This window comes from Boleophthalmus pectinirostris, unplaced genomic scaffold (genome assembly GCF_026225935.1).
Source record: "Boleophthalmus pectinirostris isolate CB_2022bp ecotype Guang Dong unplaced genomic scaffold, ASM2622593v1 HiC_scaffold_17, whole genome shotgun sequence".
Classification (NCBI taxonomy): Eukaryota; Metazoa; Chordata; class Actinopteri; order Gobiiformes; family Gobiidae; genus Boleophthalmus; species Boleophthalmus pectinirostris.
In genome coordinates, this window is record NW_026571115.1 from 22,120,988 (window position 1) to 22,142,960 (window position 21,973).

General features: G+C 39.6%; 1 protein-coding gene across 2 annotated transcripts in view; it reads right to left on the minus strand.

Annotated features, from left to right (window-relative positions):
* Positions 1-21,973, minus strand: part of plppr2a (phospholipid phosphatase related 2a) — a 72,269-nt gene that overhangs the window by 2,433 nt on the left and 47,863 nt on the right. For both annotated transcript variants that reach the window (XM_055152909.1, XM_055152908.1), the window contains exons 3-6: positions 14,146-14,334; positions 2,019-2,139; positions 1,340-1,590; positions 447-623 (exon numbers count right to left, since the gene is read on the minus strand). In XM_055152909.1, the coding sequence (XP_055008884.1) occupies positions 447-623; positions 1,340-1,590; positions 2,019-2,139; positions 14,146-14,334 (738 nt within the window). The remainder of the gene's footprint in view (positions 1-446; positions 624-1,339; positions 1,591-2,018; positions 2,140-14,145; positions 14,335-21,973) is intronic.

Consider the following 21,973-nt stretch of genomic DNA (forward strand, 5'->3'; position numbering starts at 1 on the left):
ATAATGGGCGATAACTAAATACTAATATCCGTAATCCACTTTACTGAAGAAGAGATAATTGGGCATAGCTACTAAGAGCATTTTGCAAGCCAACATTTTTCGACCATGAAGCAGTTCAAGTGGAACGATTTAAAAGCTCTGCAGTATGACAGCCAGGACAGTACACTGCAATATATTTTAACCCAAGTACCCGCAAGTACTTCAAAAGCAGATGGTGATACCTGTGGACATACGGCAGGGAGAAAAGGGGAGATAAAAATAACGAGCCATTGTACGATTTGGAAGTAAAGACTGCTCTGTATTGTCTTCCAGGTTCATAAAGTCTTAACGTTTGGAAATTCACATGCCCCTGAATCTGCATGGAAGCTATATATTTAACCCAACCAGAACAAAATTGTTCATTGAAGGTATGTGGTCTTTTAAAAACAATCATGCAAGTAATTTACCAGGAAAACTGCGATGGCAGCCCCAGTGAAGAATCCCGCCAGCACATCGGCCCAGTGGTTGCGGTACTCTGCCACTCGGACCACTCCCACCAGCATGGCCAGGCAGAGCAGGGTCAGACTGATGGTGGGCTTGGTCAGCCGGGTGCCTTTGGTCTTGAATACCAGGGTCACATACATCTACAGAGCAGAGAGATAATTACAACACAGAGTCCATTTCATTAGGAAGTACGGTATGTTAAGAAGTTAACTATAGTTGTTGTTTTAATTTGAAGATCTCCTTTTATTTGATATTATTTGATTTGTGCGTACAATTAAAGCAAAAATGTAATTTGCCTATAGTTGTTTGATATCCAAATACATTCAGTACATTCATATTTTTTATTCATTGACCTTTTCTGAAATAATCATAGAGCAAGTCTGCCCAAGCATTACATTTTTACATTCAACAAAAATGCCCAGTACATTAAAAACTTTCCATATTATTTTACATATTTTCCCCCGATGCAGAAAAATGGCAGTACTCTTTCTTTCTGTCAACTCTATTTTTTTCAAACCAGATAAAAGTTATTTCAAGTTTCTTCCTGTTTTACAAATATTAATAAAATGTAAATTTGTAAATGCTGAATAAATTAGAGGTCCCAAATTAATCAACATGTCATCTGATCAGCAGAGGTTCATTCATGTCAACTCTGAGGTGCAAAAATTCATTGGGTTAATGGGGGGTAATCATCTGGCAACTTTTTGCTATTGAAAGTGGTCACGCTATCATCAGTAGTTACCTTATCTAATTATCCTTTAAAGTTTAAACTCTTACTTTTTTTAGTCCATGGGGAAAATGCATAGGATTTTTTTTACTTTTGCAGCCAGAAACCCCTACAACACACTGGACTCACCACTGTATACACGGCGGAGTAGACACTGAGCGCCGCGTCCTTGGAGGGGAAGGACTTGCGAGCGGACATGACGACGAGCGGGTTGCCAGTGCAGGCGCGGCGCTCTGTGATGTACTGCAGTGTTGACTGGCAACCCAGAGCTGTGTAGTTGGGCCGGCACGCGGACAGGAAGTGTGGGGTCTGGTTTCCTGTTACCACCTGACCCGCGTTGGCGAAGATGGTGGTGGTGAAGAGTCCAAAAGCGTAGACGCCTGGATGAGATGTCAGCCAGCACAATGTGTCAGAACATGTGAAAGTAGTTTTAGTAACGCTACTTGAAAAAACCTCAACACATTCTTATTATTAGCACAAGTGCGAAGCTGAGACAGATATCTTCACCTCATGTTTTTATGCAAAATTGTCAGCTATTAAATTTTCACATCACAATATCTCTGCTCTGAGATTGTACTGTTAAAATCTAATTAACAGTGTCTCAAATAAAGCAAGTTGCATTCTTAACATGAACTGATTTTACACTCAACTCCAAAAACAGCTAGCACCCAACTAGGTCTGTCACGATTATTATGATATCAGCTTTAATATATGATAGATAAAACAAGAGAGAGGGCGTTCAGTATTAATGATTATTGTCGTGATATTGTCTATAGCAAAATGTTGCAGTTCAAAATGTATGGTTCACCGAGGAAGCGGATGATGCGTCGAAGGAGCGGGTTGAAGTAGCAGCAGTCAGCAGTGACAATGGTCTTCTCCTGAGTCCCTTCTGCTTTAGTGAAGAAGACACAGAGTTCTCCAGCCAGGATCTGAACACAAGCACAAGCACAAAAGCAAGAATGAGAAGAGATTCACTTAGTACAAATATGAAAAATGGCCATGCTCACTGCTTCTAATATGTACAATTTCAAAACTCAATAGCTATACTTAGATTTTTATTACCATTACCATTGTGGTATTAAGATTAAGATTTTGATTTCAAGATTTTGATGCCACAGTGGTAGCGGTAAAAACACATTTTTAAGACCACATAACCAAAATCTAACACTAGATAATAGGGTTGGGTGATTTTGCATGAAAATATATTTATTTTCAATTTAACTTTAATTTTTTTCCCCCTCTCCAAAAATGTTCTGCACACTACTGAAAATGGTAAAAAGTGAAAAGATTGTATTCAGTGGTCATATTTAACCCACTGGGGAAATTTTTTACGAATGAGATAAAACAAACTATTGCATTAAACATGCACCACCAACATTAAATTTGGTGTCACTGATTTCAAAGTATCAGTGCTGTAGGGCCCTGTGCTAAACTTTGGCCCCTGTGGCTGCTGTACGCAACCTTTCTTGCATTTTCAATTCAATTTTCAAAGCAAGAACGTGGTGAAAATAAAAGTCTATATTCTTAATATGTGGCCAAGAACTAGTCCAGATTCTTTTGATGATGAGTATTGCTCAAGTTCAGTTTTGGTTTGGTTTGGTTTTAGTATTCAATGCATCTGTACATTTTGACAAAGCCGTTCTAGAGACCTTTCATCCTATTGCACAAAATCATAAGGTGTTGCCAAAAGGTGGGTTAACTTTTTTTGCCCAAAGACACAAATTTATCTTACACTCACTCACTGCTTCAATTCATTACTAACAATAAAAATACCAGCAGTAATCGTCACATTTCTGTATGCTTGAAAGTGACACAAGACAGCATAATCCAGTAATCCCAAAGGCTTTAAAATAGTTTAGCTCAACACATGAAGAGGATTAAAGACAAAATGTGATGTAAAATGTAAGCCCTGAAGCAGCTGTCTGACAAAAAGGCAATTTAAAGTTTTTTCAAATTCAAAAAGCAGCACAAAGCAAAATGCATGTGATGTTAATGTCTCATCAGGAAGATTTGTTCTAAAATGTGAACCTCCTAATTTTCAAGTAATAGTACCTGGTCATTAACAGGAGCAGACAATAAAGGCACAATTACTGACTCACTTTGGGGGAAAAAGGTTTTGCTTAGTTGTTAGGTTAGTTTGGTTAGTTAAAATGTAAATAAAAATTTGTCCCTCCCTGTACAAATATACTGTGAAAGCAGCCTTTGGGTTCAAAATAAGGCTGTGTGCCATCTGTATGTAATTATAAACCATTTTTATCATCTGTGAACCAGGAAGTAAACTGGAGTGATGTTAGCAAGGTAGTTGTTGTTTTGAGAAATGCACTTATAAAATCATTACAGTGACTAACAAGGACGCAAGAGAGTTAGGAAAGTGAGGAATGGGTTTGGACGTCTGCAGACAGTTTAAAATGAACTCTTTCAACTCAAAATGCATGTGAAATAGTAGATCATTCTGTTTTTCTCAGTGGTAGGCCTTTGAAATGTAATGTAAAACTGATTACAACAATTCTAGTACTAGAGATGTCTGGCAGATGATAAATGACAAAGAATTAGCTGGAGCTCTGGAGGTGGTCCATCTCCTGTGTATATTTTCACTCACAACTTTGTATTTATCACTAATGAGCTGAGTGGCAAAAGCACACCTAATGCACCTTAATCATTCAGACAGCGAGAGTCACAGAGATTTTGAATGAGAGAAAGCAGGGAAATGCTGTTGTAGCGCTGGGAGGGTAATTGTTCTCCTCATGGATTCGAGTTCTTCGTCTCCCCTTGGTTCTTAATGGACTGCAGCTGCGCGAGGGGCTTCAGAAGTAAAGACTTAAAAGAAGAGAGTGTCATGGTGAATAACAAACAGTGACAGACGAAAGGTGTAGAAGAATCAAACACTGAGGGACTCCACACCTGACGTGCCACTTCACAGTTTCGATCGACTTTGGAGTTCCTTTGAGTGTGACTCCTGGTGTGCCGTCTAGTCCTTTATTCTGAATATCTACCAGGGTAGTTTTTCACAAGTTTATATGTATTAACTTGTTGGAAGGTATTTCTGGTTGGTTTCAATTAAGGATGTCAAGATAATTTGCTCAGTCAGCCATGATTTTTAAGGTGGTATTCCAGTATCAATTGAAGGAGTTCAAGTATCTCGTAGTCCTGTTCATGAGGGGAGGATGGAGCGTGAGACTGATAGGTGGATCAGTGCAGTGGCTGCAGTGATAAGGTCGCTGTATCGAACCGTTGTGGTGAAGAGGGTGGCTGGGCACTGCCTTAAAGATAGGGTGAGGAGCTCAGTCACACAGAAGGAGCTTGGAGTAGAGCTGCTGCTCCTCCATGTCGAGAGGAGCTAGGAGGCATCGGTTCTTGATACCTCCTGGACGCCTTCCTCGGGAGGTGTTCTGGGCATGTCCCACCAGGAGGAGGCCCCAGAGAAGACCCAGGACACACTGGAGGGACTATGTCTCTCGGATGGCCTGGGAACGCCTCGGGGTTTCTCTGGAGGAGCTGGAGAAAGTGTCTGCCCAAATGACCTGGCCCCAGATAAGCGAAAGAAAATGGATGGATTGATATTTCGGTACATAATAGTAAAAACTAAAAAAGTAACAGAAGCCAAACTAAGTAATTTAAATTCAATTTATGCCCCAACAAAGTTAACATCAGTTTTTTTTCCCCTTTATATTTATGCCTCATTAACCTGATTTTATATAGTCTCATACTCTAGAGACTAGTATTGTATTAGGCAATGATAATGAACAAAAAGGATTTTTGGATAATTGTACATAGTCGTTATTGTCTTTGCTTAAACTAAACTAAAATACATTTCTGCTGGTCCAATTATAAGGGTCAAACTTTGTACTTGTTAGTTCACAACATTTTGTGTCAAAGTCAGTTTCACATGCCCTTCACCTCTACAGGTTGTACAAATAATAATGCCACTTCTCCACCCGATCACCACCTCAGCAGAACAACATCTCTCCTCCATCACCAAGGGTCTCACCACCATCTTAACACAACTTTATCTCACCAGTCCTAATTTTCTTCCTGCTCAATTCGTTTATATTACAAAACACATTTCCCCATCATCCATTGCATTATTAATTCCTTTACCCATGTGCTTGTGTATATATATAGCTCTAAAGCCCTTGGCCATGGTGCACTGCTTAAATGCTTTAATATGAGCCAGGGGCCAGTCAGTGCTGCAGTTTTGTGGAGTACGTGCCCGCTCCACTGCTTTCTCCCATTAGTAACACACAAACCCCACTAGGTATCAGAGCCTCCATCTCGGGCCTAAAACACGTGTGAAATCTCTACTGCTCTTGCTTCACAACGCCGGTTTAGGGCCTGCTAAACCTGTGAACAAACATTTAGCAGGCAATTAAGTGAGCTTATGGCTGCAGTTTCCATGGAGATGTGATGTGCACAGGGATGGTGTTAAGCCCAAAGAGTGGAATAATGGTAGTGGTAGTGGTAGTGCGCTGTCAGTTTTGGACAAGTGCTCTTGAACATTGCATTGAGCAAGGTGCTTCATTTAAGTGGATGTGGAGGTTTGTAATAATAATACAACCACCATTGAAATCATTGTGTTTGTTTAAGTTACAAAATGTCTCTAACAATTTTAGGGAATATTCATTTGACACAGATTTCTATGCCAGATGCCCTTTTTGAACTCCTTCATAACAGGATTTGCAGCCAGCAGCCTAGAATCAACTCCTTCTGCAAGTACTAAGACTGATTTGGGCTGGAAGGCACTAAAAAGTTGTGTTACATTATGTTGGTTCCTAATCTACAATATCCAAAGTTGTATGCAGTTTATTGTACGCATAATTCTCTACACATAGTCCGTCTCCTCATCTAGAGCTAAAAATGAATTAGTCCAGAAGTGTTCCTCTGTATTTTCGTACATATTCCCCACCAGCTCTGAAATTAGCTCCACATTATCCATATTAAAACTTCAGTTGCAACAAGACCCCACACTGATACTGAGGAGACTGGCTGTGACAAGCAACGTCTAACACTAGATATTATGTCCATCAGAACTAACGAACAAAGGAAAAGTTAGTTACTTAAAAAAAAAAAAGATAATGAGAGAAACAGTGGGGAAACGGCTGCTTAGCCTGAAATGAAGCGACAGACTGCTTGTGTGCCGAGCTAACCCTGTTATATTATTAACCATTTAATGAAAATCCCACTCACAAGAACAAAACACCTTGGAAGAGAGTTGTGATTAAAGTTGAAAATTACTGCAAGATTAAAAGAGCGGCATATGATTTTTAAAAATGTGGAAAAACAGAACTAGTTCATTTTAAATGGAGTGAAGTTGTTCCTCAATTACCTTATGCATTTTCAGCATAATTCTTCATGGCAATTTTTATGAGTTTATAAGATAGAGGTGTAACGATATCCAAGTCTCACCATACAATATCGTCAGGGTATGAACTTCACGATATGATATTTACTCCGATATTGTGGGAAAGCTCACGATTAGAGATGTAACAATATCTAAATCTCTCTGTATATTTTCACGATATACATCTCACGGTATGATATTTACTGCCATATTTTGTGAAGTCTAACAAACCTGCTATTGTTTTTCCTCTTAAAATGCCTTGACAAGATTTAATCCAAGAACTAAAACTTAAAAGTGCTTAGAACTGTTATTTCTTCAAGTAGTCTACAATGAAATGGAGCAAAGGATCATGGTCTATGTAGTTCCCTCTGTCTTTTTTTTAGCTATTGCTTCACCATAACTCTTAATTTAAGCAGAGACTTGTAATTCGATATATTGTGATGGTCCATGATATTATTGTGATAAGATGTCACGATATTTCGGTTAATGTTACATATAAGAGCTTTTTAGAGATTAGAGAGGAGTTTTGCTGTGCTGGTGAGGCTAACAACAACTGGGATGCTGACACACACCCTGATTATCGCAGATATTGGTACACCTGACATATCTTGACTTCGAGAGCAGCTCAAATACATAAGGAAAAATCTGTACAGGGCCTTGAAACTGGAGATCAAAGATATAGCTGCATTAATTACCGACATGGTGGGAGTAAACGATCCGTATCGTGTGTCAATTACATAATATTGTAAAGAGTCCTGATTGTAGCTTGTTAGTATGAAAGGTAGTTTTTAGTATGAAATTTGTAGATTTTGGTTTACAGCTGCAGTGCAAGTTTTTTCCCCCCCTTTTTTAAGAATGATTTATTTTACTGTTTGTATATATAGTGTAACATTTCTATCGAATGTGTTATATAAATACATTTACTTGGAAAGCTGACTGACTGTTTTCAAAAGAATTTCTACAACATCAAAACAAACACTCGAATCTCCTGTTGCTTCTTTCACCACACCTTTGCTTAGATTTGAGAACTTACTCATGTGTCAGTCAGATACAAAGTGTGGAGCTGCCAGTAGCATCCAATTAGTCGTCAAGTCAACCCTGAGCGCACCTGCCATCTGCACGGTTCTGAATGTACTCAGTCTGCACCTGTCTGAGGGCATCAGCAGCAGATCCAGTGGTCCTCACCCGTGCGTCTGCTTCTGGACGGCACTGAATGGACATGAGTATCAGAGCATATGGACAAGGCTAAAAATATACAAGGCAACCGACCAACAGAGCTCACACTGAGGAAGAGAGATATGGTGTGGATTTAGTAACAGAGATGGACAAGAATACACATTTAAAATAAATTTAACATAAAGAAATTAGTAACATGTGATGAAAAAATGTAAAATGTTTAATTTACAGATGTCACAGGCAGAATAGTAACAAATGGATGTGATGAAAATTAAGTGCTGTAAGGGGAAAAAAAATCTTTACAGAACCTACTTTTATGCATTATTCAGTCCATACTTGGTGATAAGCCAACACTGAAGCAAGGCGGCCAATCTGCACTATTCGACGACCACCACCAATCTGAAGGAAGTGTCTTGCCTAAGGGCACAATGTCAGTTTGCAAGTTTGCATTAGAGCCACTGCTTCCCTACTGCGGCAACTGCTTGTTTAGCTTTTGAAATCAGCCAAGAATGGGCATTGAACAAGAAGGTTTGGTGAGGTGGAAGAGAAGGAGATGGAGAGACTGAGGTGGCTGACATTTCTGCTGCTGAGGAGCAAGTAATGTTTGGGTTACACACTTCTTACCACTTAACACAAAATGATAATGGCTATAGTGGAAGAAATGTTCATTTTAGCAAGTTCAGTTTCTCTACATTCATCTACAAGTGTACAATAGCACATCCTTTGATTTGTCTTTCCACTGTAGATATTGCAGCAACGGCTTTGAATGAGACCAGTGCTTATAAATGGATGAAAATGAGCTTGCATGGCAACTCTGGCACATTTACATGTTGGCACATTTACAAGCTGGCACATTGACATGCTGGCACATTTACAGGTTGCACTAACACATGTTGATTAATGTGCACTGTCCCATATTTAATAAATAAACATAAACATAAACAATAGTCCAGGGTCAAATAACGGAGGCCTCTGCTGGAAAATCAGAATAAATCCATTTCATTCTTCTTTTGTGTTTCTCGTTCACTCTTGATAGTTCTTTTGTGCCAAAGCAAATAAGTAGGTTAGTCAGTCTTTGTCTTCCCTCTTCCAAATATATCCAATACAATGTCATGCTCCCTTTTTCTGAACCTGACACGTTCCAGATCCTTAGAAGCAAGAATCAGTGGGATGCGCTCCTGCTTTGTTTCTACCACCCTGCTGTGTGTCTGTCTATTATTTTACAACTTTTAGCGAGTGGATGTACATTTTTAACTTTACGCCTTGAGCAAGAATAAAGTTTGTAATGCAAAATATAGACTGATCCATATGCAATGTTGTGTATGTACTAGTTTCACATTTACGTGATTAATTAAGCTGGTAGATGAGTCATATCTATATGCAGGCTGTTAAAAATAGTCTGACACAAATGTATATATTACTTTACAACACATGAAAAAGACTCTTTAAGTTTTCATTTCATAAAGTTTCTTAAAATGCGATTATTAAAGAGAAGTTAAACTGGGACAAGATATGAATCGTTGGAATTGGGAATGTGTGAAAAGATTTTCTTGTATCATTGCTGCGATGTTCGAGGGGATAAAGTCCATGTTTCAGATAACAGAGTGTTTTCTACTTGCAGTAAAGATCCTATCAGTTTTTAATGGAAGTGCCACAGTACGATCATGCATAACTTACTGTTTCCTTATCATTTATCGTAGGGATGTGATGATTTGACCAACCAATGATGATTAAGTCACAATATAATTGTTATAACAAAAAAAAAAATATAATCATAAGAATGTCAGTAAATAATTGTTAAATTGTGATAATTTTTCTCACACAAATTGTAACAGTAGAATCTGATATTGTGATGTTTCTTTTTGATTGAGATTAGATACAACTCTGGTTTCTACTTCAAATAAAAACATAGTGGGTGCAAAGGATTCCTGACTCAAGATGAGATGGGTGCATGGATGCTCTTGCTCTTATTACAAAAGTAAGTATATTGAATTTAGGAGTATTTTCAAAAGGAAAGAAATTGGCACACGGTTACAGGGAGTTATTGGATGACACTATCTTTTCTACCCTCCATTCTCTCAACACACAGGCAAAACTCAAAAAACCTCAAAAGAACATACAAAACATTTCTCTCTCACGAAATGATTATATCCAGTCTTTATTCTAAAGACCATGACAGCCCTGATGATACAAACTCTGAAAGCACAGGCTACATAATTCTATTCATGGTTTGTTCCAAACGTAATAGGCTGTTGTATTTAGGTTTTGGGGCAGGTTAGGTGGGCTGGACACAAGTAATAAAATGAGAATAAAGCCAGCCTGTGACAGCACACCCCATGAGCCTTTCCCGCCATCCGCCTCATTAACTCGAGTTAGCAGCACTGAGGCCCAAACTGTTTACCTGTGTACTCCTGCGTGTTTAGGAACCTTCAAGTGAAGTGAGGTAGAAGAGAAGACGAAGAGGCAGACGTCTAACAGAGACAGACAGAGTGCACTTGAGCATGAAGGTGAGGCTTTTCTATTGGGCGTCTGTGAAAATCCCAGCGTCACAGCTCAAACGTCAGAGGGGTGGGAAGGCATCACTGTTAGAACACTGCACCCCGACGCAAAATGACACAAAACATCAGCAGCACAAACAGAACTGTGGTGGGAGATCTTTTCTAAGAATCTATAATAATAAAATGTCTCTTATATGGGATACATTGAATGAAAGATCCTCTTATATCCATGGACAATTTGATTGGACAAGAGAGAAACATTTATTAAAGCAACACTGCCTAAAATAAAAACGCCTGTGAAGTTCTCAAGCCAAGGCCCTCCTGCTCCTAAGCATTAAGCAGAAAGGGCGTTCTCACTGGGCTAAAACCTCTCTGCATGGCCACATGGTCCAGTGGAAATGTTCCTTTGTGTTTTTTCCCAATTTAGTGTTTGCATTAGTTTCAAGCGTAAAAGGGACGTAACAGGGAGTCTTCATGAGCTCAGAGAAAGCATTGCAGACCAGGTTCTGGTGTTAGTGGAGAGCTCCTAAAACAGGAAGTGATTGATGGGTTTAATTAGATTTTTGCCCCACCCTGGGAGCTGTCAGCGCTCCGAGGGCTCTCTTTTGGACTACAGAGTGCTGGAACATGACCAATAAACTGCTGTCTAGATTCAGTGACTCAGATGGGAGTCTCCCCCTGTATACCATTTATTTGTTGGCTGTTGATTGCTCTGCATATGTAATTGCCATCTTCAAATAATTAGACAGTTGAATAGTGTGTTGCTTAGCAACAGAAGCCAAAGATGGACATAAAGTTCTTCCCTAAAACCCTGTAAAGGTCAGAGCAGTTTTTTGTATTAGGGAGCTGCAGGCAACAGATCCACAGACAGTAAACAAACTACAGAGATGTGAGAGCTCAGAGCAGGCCCACAACATGGACCTTGGTACAGCTGTATGAGTTACTGCTCTGATGTGTCCTGTGCCTTGTCCTCTTCACACCCTCTTTCTCTCTGCACCCTCTTCCGTCTCTGGACCCTCTTCATCTCTGCTACCTCTTCACATTCTCATCCTCTCAGCACACTCTTCCTCACTGTGTTCTCTTCGTCTCTGCACTGCCCGGTCCTCTCTGCAGACTCTTCCTCTCTGCTGCCTCATCCTCTCTGTGCTCACTGGTCCTCTCTGTACCCTCTTCTTCTCTGTGCCCTCTTCTTCTCTGCGGCCTCTGTCAGTGCAGGTTAGAGCAGAGCAGCCGCTCCACTAATGTGCTGTGACCCAGAACACTTGTGTGTAATATACCCACACTTCACATTATGCAGCGCAGCAGGGAATAGACTGTGGTGTTGTCTGGATCTGTGTAGAGCATTTTAATAACCTTTCCTCTTAATAATGTTGAGGGGTTTTATGTGACCTGCTGTCACCACCAATATGAGTCTGTGAGCTGTAATTAGTTCAACATGAAGAACCCAAAGTGAGTCACACAAGGCCTCTGTCACCCTTTTACCTTCTGTGCCTTTTCATCCACAGAGACAGAAAGGTGAGATGAAGAGTGAGAGTAGGGATGGAAAAACTTTACAGAACATTGGTTTATGTATTATTCTGTACCTATATTCCTCTAATATTCATTATCTAGAGACACATAACAGTTGATTATTTTTGAAAATGCTGTTTCTTTTCTGGAGTTTTTCTTCTCCCAGAAACTCTCCCACAGCAGTTTTCCAGTTTTGATAGCAAACTTTCTTTAGTGCCTTTGACTTTTTGGCCCTTTACTGGTTTAACAGAACCCAGTGGAGACAAAACTTTAAGTGGATCTGTGCTCAACAGTGTCCCAGAGTGTTCTTCATTGCATAATGAAGTTATCATCACCACTTCCACCCACATTATTTCCTGTGGGGTTTTTACCAAGTCACACTAAAATAAATAAATAATTAAGGATTATGCAGCCCACTGTGAGTTACAGAGGGATGTAACATGTTAGGCTCTTTATGTTTGATGTGAATACTCCACTTCTGCATTTAAAGCTAAGTGTCAAGGCTCCAAGATTAAACACAATCAATTTGAAATTCTATTTGAAACGATACATTTTGCATTATCGCAAAGGCTACAATTTTTGAAGTACCATCATTTCCCCCACAAACAACAAAAGCTTCTCTAACTATATATACAAAAATGTATCTTGTAGTTTTGATCTGTTCAAACAAGTTCTGAAAAGTGATTCTTGTGTTAGTTTGCAAGTTCATATTTCTGCTTGTCAATTCTTCAGGAAGCGTGAACTGTGAACTTCATCAAATCATTAAAACATTATTTGCAAATCGAATCACAGTGTTGAAAAATGGCAATTTGTCTCAAATTCAGTAGTTCAGGTTTTACCCCAAATATTCCCATTCCAGTCCCTACATGCAACCAGTTGTGAGTTTGTTGAAATAGAAAAAGTATAGAAAACAAGAACATTAGCATTTAGCTTCAAAACACCTACCATAATAAGCAAAAACTAAGCTTTGGTCATTTGTGCTCTCCAGTGTAACCTTTAAATTTAATTCATTTGAAAGAATCTGCAAATTCCACATGGACACACGACCCACTGGAGAGAGGACCTTGTGCGGAACGAGTCACATATTAATGTGAAATAGACCAAAAGTCAGCATAAAGGAACTCATTCAAACCATGATAGTGAATACTCCTAAGACTCAAATAAAATATTCTTTTGGGGAGTCTCTTTTGAATTATTATCATCCTTTTAAGCCCAAACCCAATTTCCTTCACACTGACTATCTTGTGAATGAGTTTGAAACAGTACATTTGTTGGTTGTCTGCATCATGCTTCTATAATCTGCACAGATTACAGTTGTGTTTTGTGCTTGTAGGCTGGTTTTGCCCTGTTTTGGAGCTCCATTGGGGATGTAAGCTGTTCAGGATGCCTGTGCTCAGAGTCAATGCCAGGTGTTGTGTATTTCACGCTCACTGCTTCTGTCTCACTGGAGGCCTGGCAGCTCCCTTTCCTCTCACAGATAGCAGCACATGTTCATGCCCTCCTCCAAAGTGTGGCGCTTTTGTGTTGAGCCGTGCCTCTTTCTCACCTCTCATCTGGAGTTTTTCATTCTCAGACGGCATCTGCTGGCTGTCATTATCGCTCTGCCTCAGCTCCAACTTTAGCTCATTGTGAGGCTGCCATTGTTTGGCTGCTCCTCTGTCTCTGCCTCTAATGACCCGCCTCTCCCTCCTCTTATCTCTGGAGGCAGTCTCATTTATGACTTTCCTCCACAGACAATATTGTCATGGGGGATACTTTCATTCAAGTCTGCGACAAAATCTTTATTGTACTTTAAGGTAAATGGGTCGCTCCCTGCTTAAAAATAAAACAATTGTGTAAATAATTAGAGAATACTTTTAAATTAAATTAAGATAGCAGTAATGTGGGCCTTGACTGAGCAACAGTCATTGATTGATCCAACAGTAATTGTTGATAGGATGGCTACACGATTTTAAGTAACCACGTGAAATTACAAAAATACTAATCGTAGCATCATAAATAGCAACACTACTGATGCTCTTAAAACAGTTACATCAAGCATGAACAGAATTCATTCATTCATTCATTGATCAAACCAGCAAAATTGCCTTTACAAAATAAACTAATGTCATGTCACAGATAATAGAGATAAACTTTTACACAGTTTAGGTCAAAGATAATTCTATCAAAGAGCACCTTTATTGAAACATCAATGGAAAGTAAGTTCAAAACATTTCTTTAAACATTTCTGCACTTGCTCTCAGAAAGCGCTCAGGCTGCAACACTGCTCTCCACACATTCACCATTCCAAAGTCATCTCTGCATGCATGAGATCCCTAATATCCCAGTCCCAAAAAAATGCTGAAAACTCATAAAGTACGCGGTACAGAACGCTGACAACACTGGAAAAGAAACATTTGCTGAGCGCGTCTTACCGTGAGCGTTGGGATGGCCGTGACCAGGGAGTAGATGAGCACGGGTGGGATCTTGCTGGTGTTGTCCGGGCCGGGGTACGGTTTGGAGAAGCTCTTATCGTAGCAGAAAAAGCCCTGGATATGCACTGGGAAGGTGTCGGTGTACTCAAAGTAGTAAGCCAGCAGAACCGTCCCAGCCATGATCACCAACTGAAAATAAAACATTATCCTCGGGTTAGGACACCAGAATTAGACCAGGAGATTTGAAGAAAGAGTGGGAGCCGAGAAGACCCCCTCAGTAGCAATGGGAGGGATACATGACAAAAATAGAAGTAGTCCCGCTTCACTAGAGAACAAAATAAAATGTATGAAGACTGAAATTACAGAGCGATGAAGAGGACAGCGTTAAGAGAGGAGAGAGGAAGGGAGGGGAGGAGAGAGAGAGGGGTGCAGGCGCCATCCCCGCTGCCACTCTGCATCTACTACACAGGGCTGAGCGAGCGAGGAGCAGAAGACACGCCCCTTTGGAGGGATCTCATGGAAGCCCACTTCAAATTAAATATGAATGGTGGTCAATGGGGACAGAACTAATTTTGGATGCCATTTGAACCGCAGAGAAAAGACGATTCTTTCTGTCATTACACATTAATACCAGAAGTTGTCATGCTTTCATTTATGTATGTCACACCATGTACCATATATTGTATGTTAGGGCTCTGTGTATCAAAATTTGGATTGGAAAAAAATGCACGTGTGTTTTATACTGTTGCATAAAATGTGCACGTGTGAAGAGAATTCTATTTTTTAACATTTACTGCTGCAATACTTAATGTATGTCACATGTACAATAAATATACAGAGCTCGGAATCAGTACACAACGAAGCAGTGTAATTATGTTGTCAGTGGGGCTCTGAGTCTTGATTGAATGGAGTAAATGAATGAAAACCATGTTGTTCACGGAAGGATAGCGACACTGACAAACCGCAAATTCAAGCTGCCTTTTTCAACAAGAGAATTCTAGATTTTGGTAAACACATAATTACAACTTTTACGTTTTTTTTTTTCCCTCCTTGAGTTGCCACGATGTTGGTGGTGATGAACATGTGTGGGAGAGGAGTGGGCCAATACAATGCTGTGCTATTACAAAACATGTTTATAAGAACCCACACTCCTGTATTCCTCTATAATCTATTCACTCTCTGCTCACATGTAAAATAGACACAATAAGACTAAAATGTATTTTTACAAACATTTTTAATCCAATCTATTTACTTTTTTGGAGGCTGTTCCCCTGAGGGATGTGCGTTTTATCTGTGGTTGTCGTGGAAAAGGCCAAAGGATTTAGGTTGGATTAGATCACATGAATATAGGATTGGCACAAAGAGGATACAGAGCTATCATTTAAGAAACAACTGTGGTGTTTCTACAACTAGAGTTTTATGTGTAGAAAAATCAAAAAGTGTAATCCCATGGGCAAGGAGAGCAGAGTATTGAGGTTCAGACAGCACAGAGATGACACTGCTTCAAGCTCTAACAAGTCAAAGTCAAAGTTCATGGCTTTTGAAGTATGGCCGGCAAAACCTTGTCTTTTCCAAAACAATATTAAAGGGCTTGACATTATTACTAACAGGCACAAGAGTTTCTGAGACATATAAAAAACACTGTGTTGTTTCAATGTTTCAAAAATAAAAATAAACATGAAAATCTGCTGCATGTAACAGTGACATCCCCCTCAAGTGACCAAAAAAAGTACCAGAAAAAATCGTAATGTGTTCAAATACAATTAACATTTAGTAACTGGTATATTAACACATTTTTTTTATAAAGGTTAGTGCTTCACCACCTTCATGTAGGTAGACACTGGGGGCTAGGTGGGTTAAGTTTCCTCAAGGATACAACTTGGGAGCTGGAATTGCACTGCCAACCTGTGGATCTAAACACTCAAGAAATGATGTTTCATGTAGAAAGCAAGATTTGAACTGCCAACTTTTGGATCAGCAGAGAAATCTTGTCCCACCATCTAAGAATTTCTTAACAGTCCATTGCCATGAATTCCAGAGAAACGAAGTACGTTAAATTGTTTCTGACAGTCAAAGTGGCTGCAAATTTTGTAATTCTTTAGCTAAACAAGTTGTTAGATTTTTAGTCATAAGTTATTTAAGTATAAAAGCTCAGGGGTTTCAAATATTTATGTTTATGTTGTTGTAATTATATATTAAAACATGTAAATTACAGAGCAGTTGACTGTATATAAATCAAGCGAAGGGTAATTGATGGAAGATTTTGGACAGTCATGTCTTAAAGCAGGTCGCTAGTGTCAGCAGGCTTCACTTTTTTCTTGCCTTTAGCCTTTTAACACTTCACGTCCGCTTCTGCACTGAGCTGAATATTTCATAGCTCTAAACTTTCCAAGCGAGAGCTGAACACACCACAGGGCCTGTGTTGAGCCAGGCTTTACAAATGTAGTGACAACCTTGAGACAACGGCCTGGGTTGGTGCAGAGACGGAGATTGTGTTGAGAACACTTTGGGAAATGTTCTTGAGGAACAAAAACAGCCCATGGCACGCACAGGAACCTACAGCAGTCAGCACATGTACAATACCAACTTAAAATACATCCACTGCCCAGTTAGCACTGACCAACAATATCAAGCACTTTCAACTGGAAAGAGAGCAAAAAATCATTCTCATGTAACAGTAAACCTTTTTAAACAGTCATAATCCCAACGTGTGTGATGCAAAATCAATATTGAATAGAAGACTACTTGTACTTCCTCTCAAAAAAGTGGTCAGACAGATCCATTTGGCAGGGGCTGCTGATGCGGTGGCTAATCTGTTTGGCGTTATTGCAGAGAATGATCGAGTCAGACCAAAAACACATCATGTAATTTACCTAAGCATAATGTGGCTCTATTCAGTGCATTCAGTGTGCTGGGCTCAAGAGCTTTTGCTCAATCTACAGGAGAAACTGTTGGTTAGGGTGGATGATATCACAAGGAGGGGATACAAGACTGTAGAATTCAATTTAAATTTTGTACTTGGCAGTCAAGCATGTTTTATATTCTCATCCCAAGGGCACGTCGTCATACATTTTGGCAGTTATCTCAAAGTGACTGTCCTTCTTCTAAACCCTGCACATCTTATTTTCTCCTGCAGGAATAATGAATGCTACAGTAGATACGTGACCCTCAATTCCAGGTCAGGCACATACATGTACTGCTGTTTCCTCAGGAGTCTCAACCAGGCCTCCTGAGCCTGTTAAATCCGTGTTTTGTGAAAGAGCAGTTTGCTGTTGTAAAGACTGTATTTCAGGCAGAAGACGGAGGGAAAAGCACCGAGTTCCACCTACAAACCCAGGAGTCCATTAAGAGCGCCGCCGTAACTCACGCTACACTGCTCCGGTCAGCACGGGCCGTACAGGGCAGAGGAAAGCTGTGAGGACTGAACAGTGGAGGGGTAAAGAAGAGTGGTTTCAAAACTCACAAGGAGTTAACAAAGAATATACTCATCTTATTGACAAAAAATAACATAATTGTACTGTAAACATAAAATACACTTCAAAATTAAATTAGGATGAGAGGGTGAGCTGGAGGTTTAATCTTTATATGAACTGCGGTCAAAATTAGTGCCATAACAGAGTTTAGAGACAAACTGACTATAAGCTGCGGGGAAATTTAAACTTCAACTTCAACATTCCTGTGCTGTGTGTACTTTTTGAATATGTTTTTATCTGGGTCTGATATTTGATATTATTACAAGGCCTTCCAAACAGTAAAGCTCCATCATCAGAACTTGTCTGATTTAGCAGGAGGTGGATGTGGCGGGTGGTCAGGGCTAATTACAGCCTCACAGCAGGACTGGAGGGGCTCGCTCGTCTGCACTGATCTCTAATCTGTCATCTCAAAGACAAGAGGCCCCCTGCTGGTACACAAGGGAACCAGCTAAAAGTGAAGCATGTTTGCTACATCTACAAAAGTAACTGGGCTAAACTCTAGGTTAAACTCACATTACAGCAAATCATTACTATCTCTGGGTCTGATCCAAATATGAGGTCTGAAACACAGCCAATAGTGTGCAGACAATAAAACAGGTGAACACAGCATTCAAGAGTTAGTATTGAGCCAAATACATGGGGCTCATGGGGTTTTGAGCACAAAAAGCAAAGCTATTTTTATCAAAGACAGGAGAGAGGAGAGGAAAGTCTTGCCACTCTTGCTCTGTACTCAGTGCATACAGTATTTATCCTCAAGACGCTTCTTCACCTGTATTTTCTGTTACATTATAGAGTGACACGTAAACAATATTTGAATCCCTATCTAGGCATATAATATTATTACAATTATATTTGTGTGTTGCTTTAAAGCAACTAAGGCCCACAGGCTGACTCTGGCCCTCCACGCCTCTTTGACCGGCTCCCCAGCCCCTCTGGCCCTATGAGGCAATCCTCAAAAGTTGTTATGGCCAATTTTTTAAAATTACTTTTTGGCAAATAATAACATGTCTACATTTTGTATTTTGTTGATTTTTTCAATTAAAATATATATATTTATATGTATTTATATTTAAGTAATTATATGATTATATTTACATTTGCCGCCAACATTTCGTCACCTGACAAGCTCGAGATCAAACAGTGACAGTCAATGCACGCGCAGAGTTCTGTAGTGCAGTTAAGGACAGCAAAATGGTGAGTGTTAAAGTATAAAAACTTGACAGAGTGTGCTGAGTTTTCAAAGAACAGTGGACGACCAATTATTTTTTGTTCAGTGTAAGGATCATGCAGTTTGTCTGATATGTAAAGAAAGTGTGGTGATTTTCAAAGAATATAATCTGCTTCGTCACGGTCATGCAATTCTGGCCCGGCCCCACATTACAGTCAGAAGCGATAATGTGGCCCCCAGAGAAAAAAGTTTGGTGACCCCTGCTGTAAAGGGCCTATATTTGAGTTGTGTTTGTTTCTTTCACAAATGTTCAACACAAATCCTGCACATTTAGGCTGTGTTCTTCTCTCCAACTGAAAACACTCAGTTCCTTGATGTTTTTAAACCAAACTTACCCCAAACTTATACCTATTGTTTTAGCCTCTCTGAAACCTCTTCACTCCTCAGTACATCAGAGGATATTGTAGAATAAACCAGTTCACTTGTGGCTAAAAACAGCTGTTAACTACCACTTACTTGCATCACAAGGTGGAACAGAGCATTTTGAACTGGAAATGTAGACAGCCCAATAATGCAGGATTACTCAAAGGTGTGTGAATGAAAGAAAAAACAACTCCAAGAATGTTTTTGATGCAGTAAATATTCTAACATGGATAAAATTTTGGGTAATATAGTATTTGAACAAAATGGCCTTATATATATATGATGAGCCTACACTATAAACAGCAATACTAACTTAAATATTTGGAGTAATGCATGATAAATACAATGGTGAAGCTGAACAAATGGTGTGAACATGTAAATGAGTTTGCTGGTGTTTTCACAGGAGTTTGATGTAGTGGGGAGACTTTATCTGCTGTGAAAGTTCAGATGGAGCAGAAAAACTAAAGCAATGGTGCGTCCAGTTTGTAATAGGCTACTTTTCTTAAGCAGCAAAAACTGAAAAGGATTGGGCCTCCTTGTGAAGGTTTAGTTGTGGATGTTTCAGAAAAATATTGTGCTGTCAATTCAATGTGGTGGATCAATGCAGCTTGTGTCCAGGGATATGGAAAATTTGTTCTTAGAGAGGTGTGTGCATAATTAAAGATGGGTGAATATTGTGAAGGTGGAAACATCCAAGTGGGAGCTTTCCGTGTTTTTTTTTGTTTTGGTTTTGTTTTTTTGTGGAAACCAATGTGTACTAACCAAATGTCCCTCTGGAATTAAAGGGTATGGTAAGAATGGATTTAATTATCCTGTAGCCCAGCACAGAGGAACCATGATAACAAACTTTATTAATACAACTGTACACTGTTGGGAATCCACCTCTTACACACACCCCTGCTGTTTACACTCAGTAGGGAAACCCTGTGCGTGCCCATAACAGAGATTACACTGCAGCAAAACAGCTATTACTGGCCCACTACCTGCCTCCAGCTCAGGGCTTCGTCTGCCAACTCATACAGTGAGCAATCTGTGCATTACTCAGTGCTCATGAATAAATAACCACAGCAGCACAATGCAAAACAATAGGCTTTCATTGTTTTATAGTGAGCACAAGCCATACTCATTTAAAAGCCAGTACCACACCAGGGACAGCAAAAGTTTGTGCTGCAAACTGTAATTTACAAAAACTCTCATAACATTTGTTCAGTTATGGAAAAGAATAAATATAGCCTGAGCGAGACCTGGAGAGACCGAAGAAATAGCTAAACACATAAAAACAAAACAATGAAGACAATAAACATAATGGAAATATGGGGAGGATGTAAAAAATAATAATAAATAACTCTCATAACACTCATCTTAATGCCCCATGTTTAACACACAGCTAGGGGTCTATTTAATAAATGTGAACAATACCCCTCTCCTTATTACTGTTACTGCATTGCCCCCTGCTGGACACACTCAAATACTAAACTAATCAAGAACAACTAACAAGATTTAATAATTTCTTTGTTTGGTTTCAGTGGTTTGCTATTGTGATGGAAATTAAATATATGCTAACAATTCTTAATGCCAGGACAATTCTGTAATTTGCAGGTTCATGGAAGTTTACACTCAACAACAACAATAATGATATATTTTTTTATTTTGACAATAATTGTACTAGTGGAAAAGGGTTATATCGATTTGCACACATGAAACCAGAACATCTTGGGCACATTTGTAAAGCTCATACATATTTATAAGTCATGTTTATCATTCCAGCATTTCTCGTTGAGCAGTGAATTCACTTGACAATTATTTTAAAAATCCTGTGTAAATTACGATAATGTACAGTATGGAAATATACCAAAGAACAGCGTGACTGAACAAAAGCAGAGGTCGGAGGTCATGAAAGTGCCCTGAGGCTGTCACGTGGGACCCCAGTCTTTACAGGGGGCAGTAAAAATGGATTCACTGTCATGGGACAGGTCTCATGTTGGACTTCACTGATCTGGATAATGACCGATCAGAGAATAAGCTAATGATTTTCTATTTCACCCTTTCACAGAAGCAAACAAAACAAATACAAAGCAAACAGCCTGGTGGATTTCAAGGTACACAATTTGTGGGTATATTAATGTATCGCTGTTGCTGATAACAGTAATCGGAAAGGAAAGATTTTTTGTACGTTTGTGCTTCCGGAAAATTAGGAATGTTCATGAAAAATGTAATTACGATGCACAGTCAGTACAGTCAGTAGTCTGTATACTTCTAAACTGTGACCTAAACAGTGTAGGCCTATGCGACTGAATAGCCCTGAGAGATGAGAGAGTCTGTGTTTGTGTGGGTGGGTCGTTCATTTAGCGAGATAAATGGGGAATGACAGAGTGAAAATGGGAAGAGATAGAAGAGACAACAGAACAAGATGGCCGCCAGGGTGGCTCTCACCGAGGAGGCTGTGACTCGTGATGAGGGCAGGCGGGATGAAAGGAGGCAGGAGAATGAGGCGCACTGATTGGTTTCCATGGTAACGGCTGATGAGGTGTGGGCCAGGGCCTTGGTGTGGATCACAAATAAACAAATGTACAAGTAGAACAGCTCTCCATCACACACACTGAGCAAGAGTCCCGTGGTTTTGATTTGCCTGTTTCTTCAACTCAGCTTCATGTTTCCTGACTGACTGAGACTGAAATGACACAAATGAACTTTAATATATGAACAGTGATCTAGGATTGAACCTGTTTATTACATTTATGTGAAGCATAATCACAAAATTATT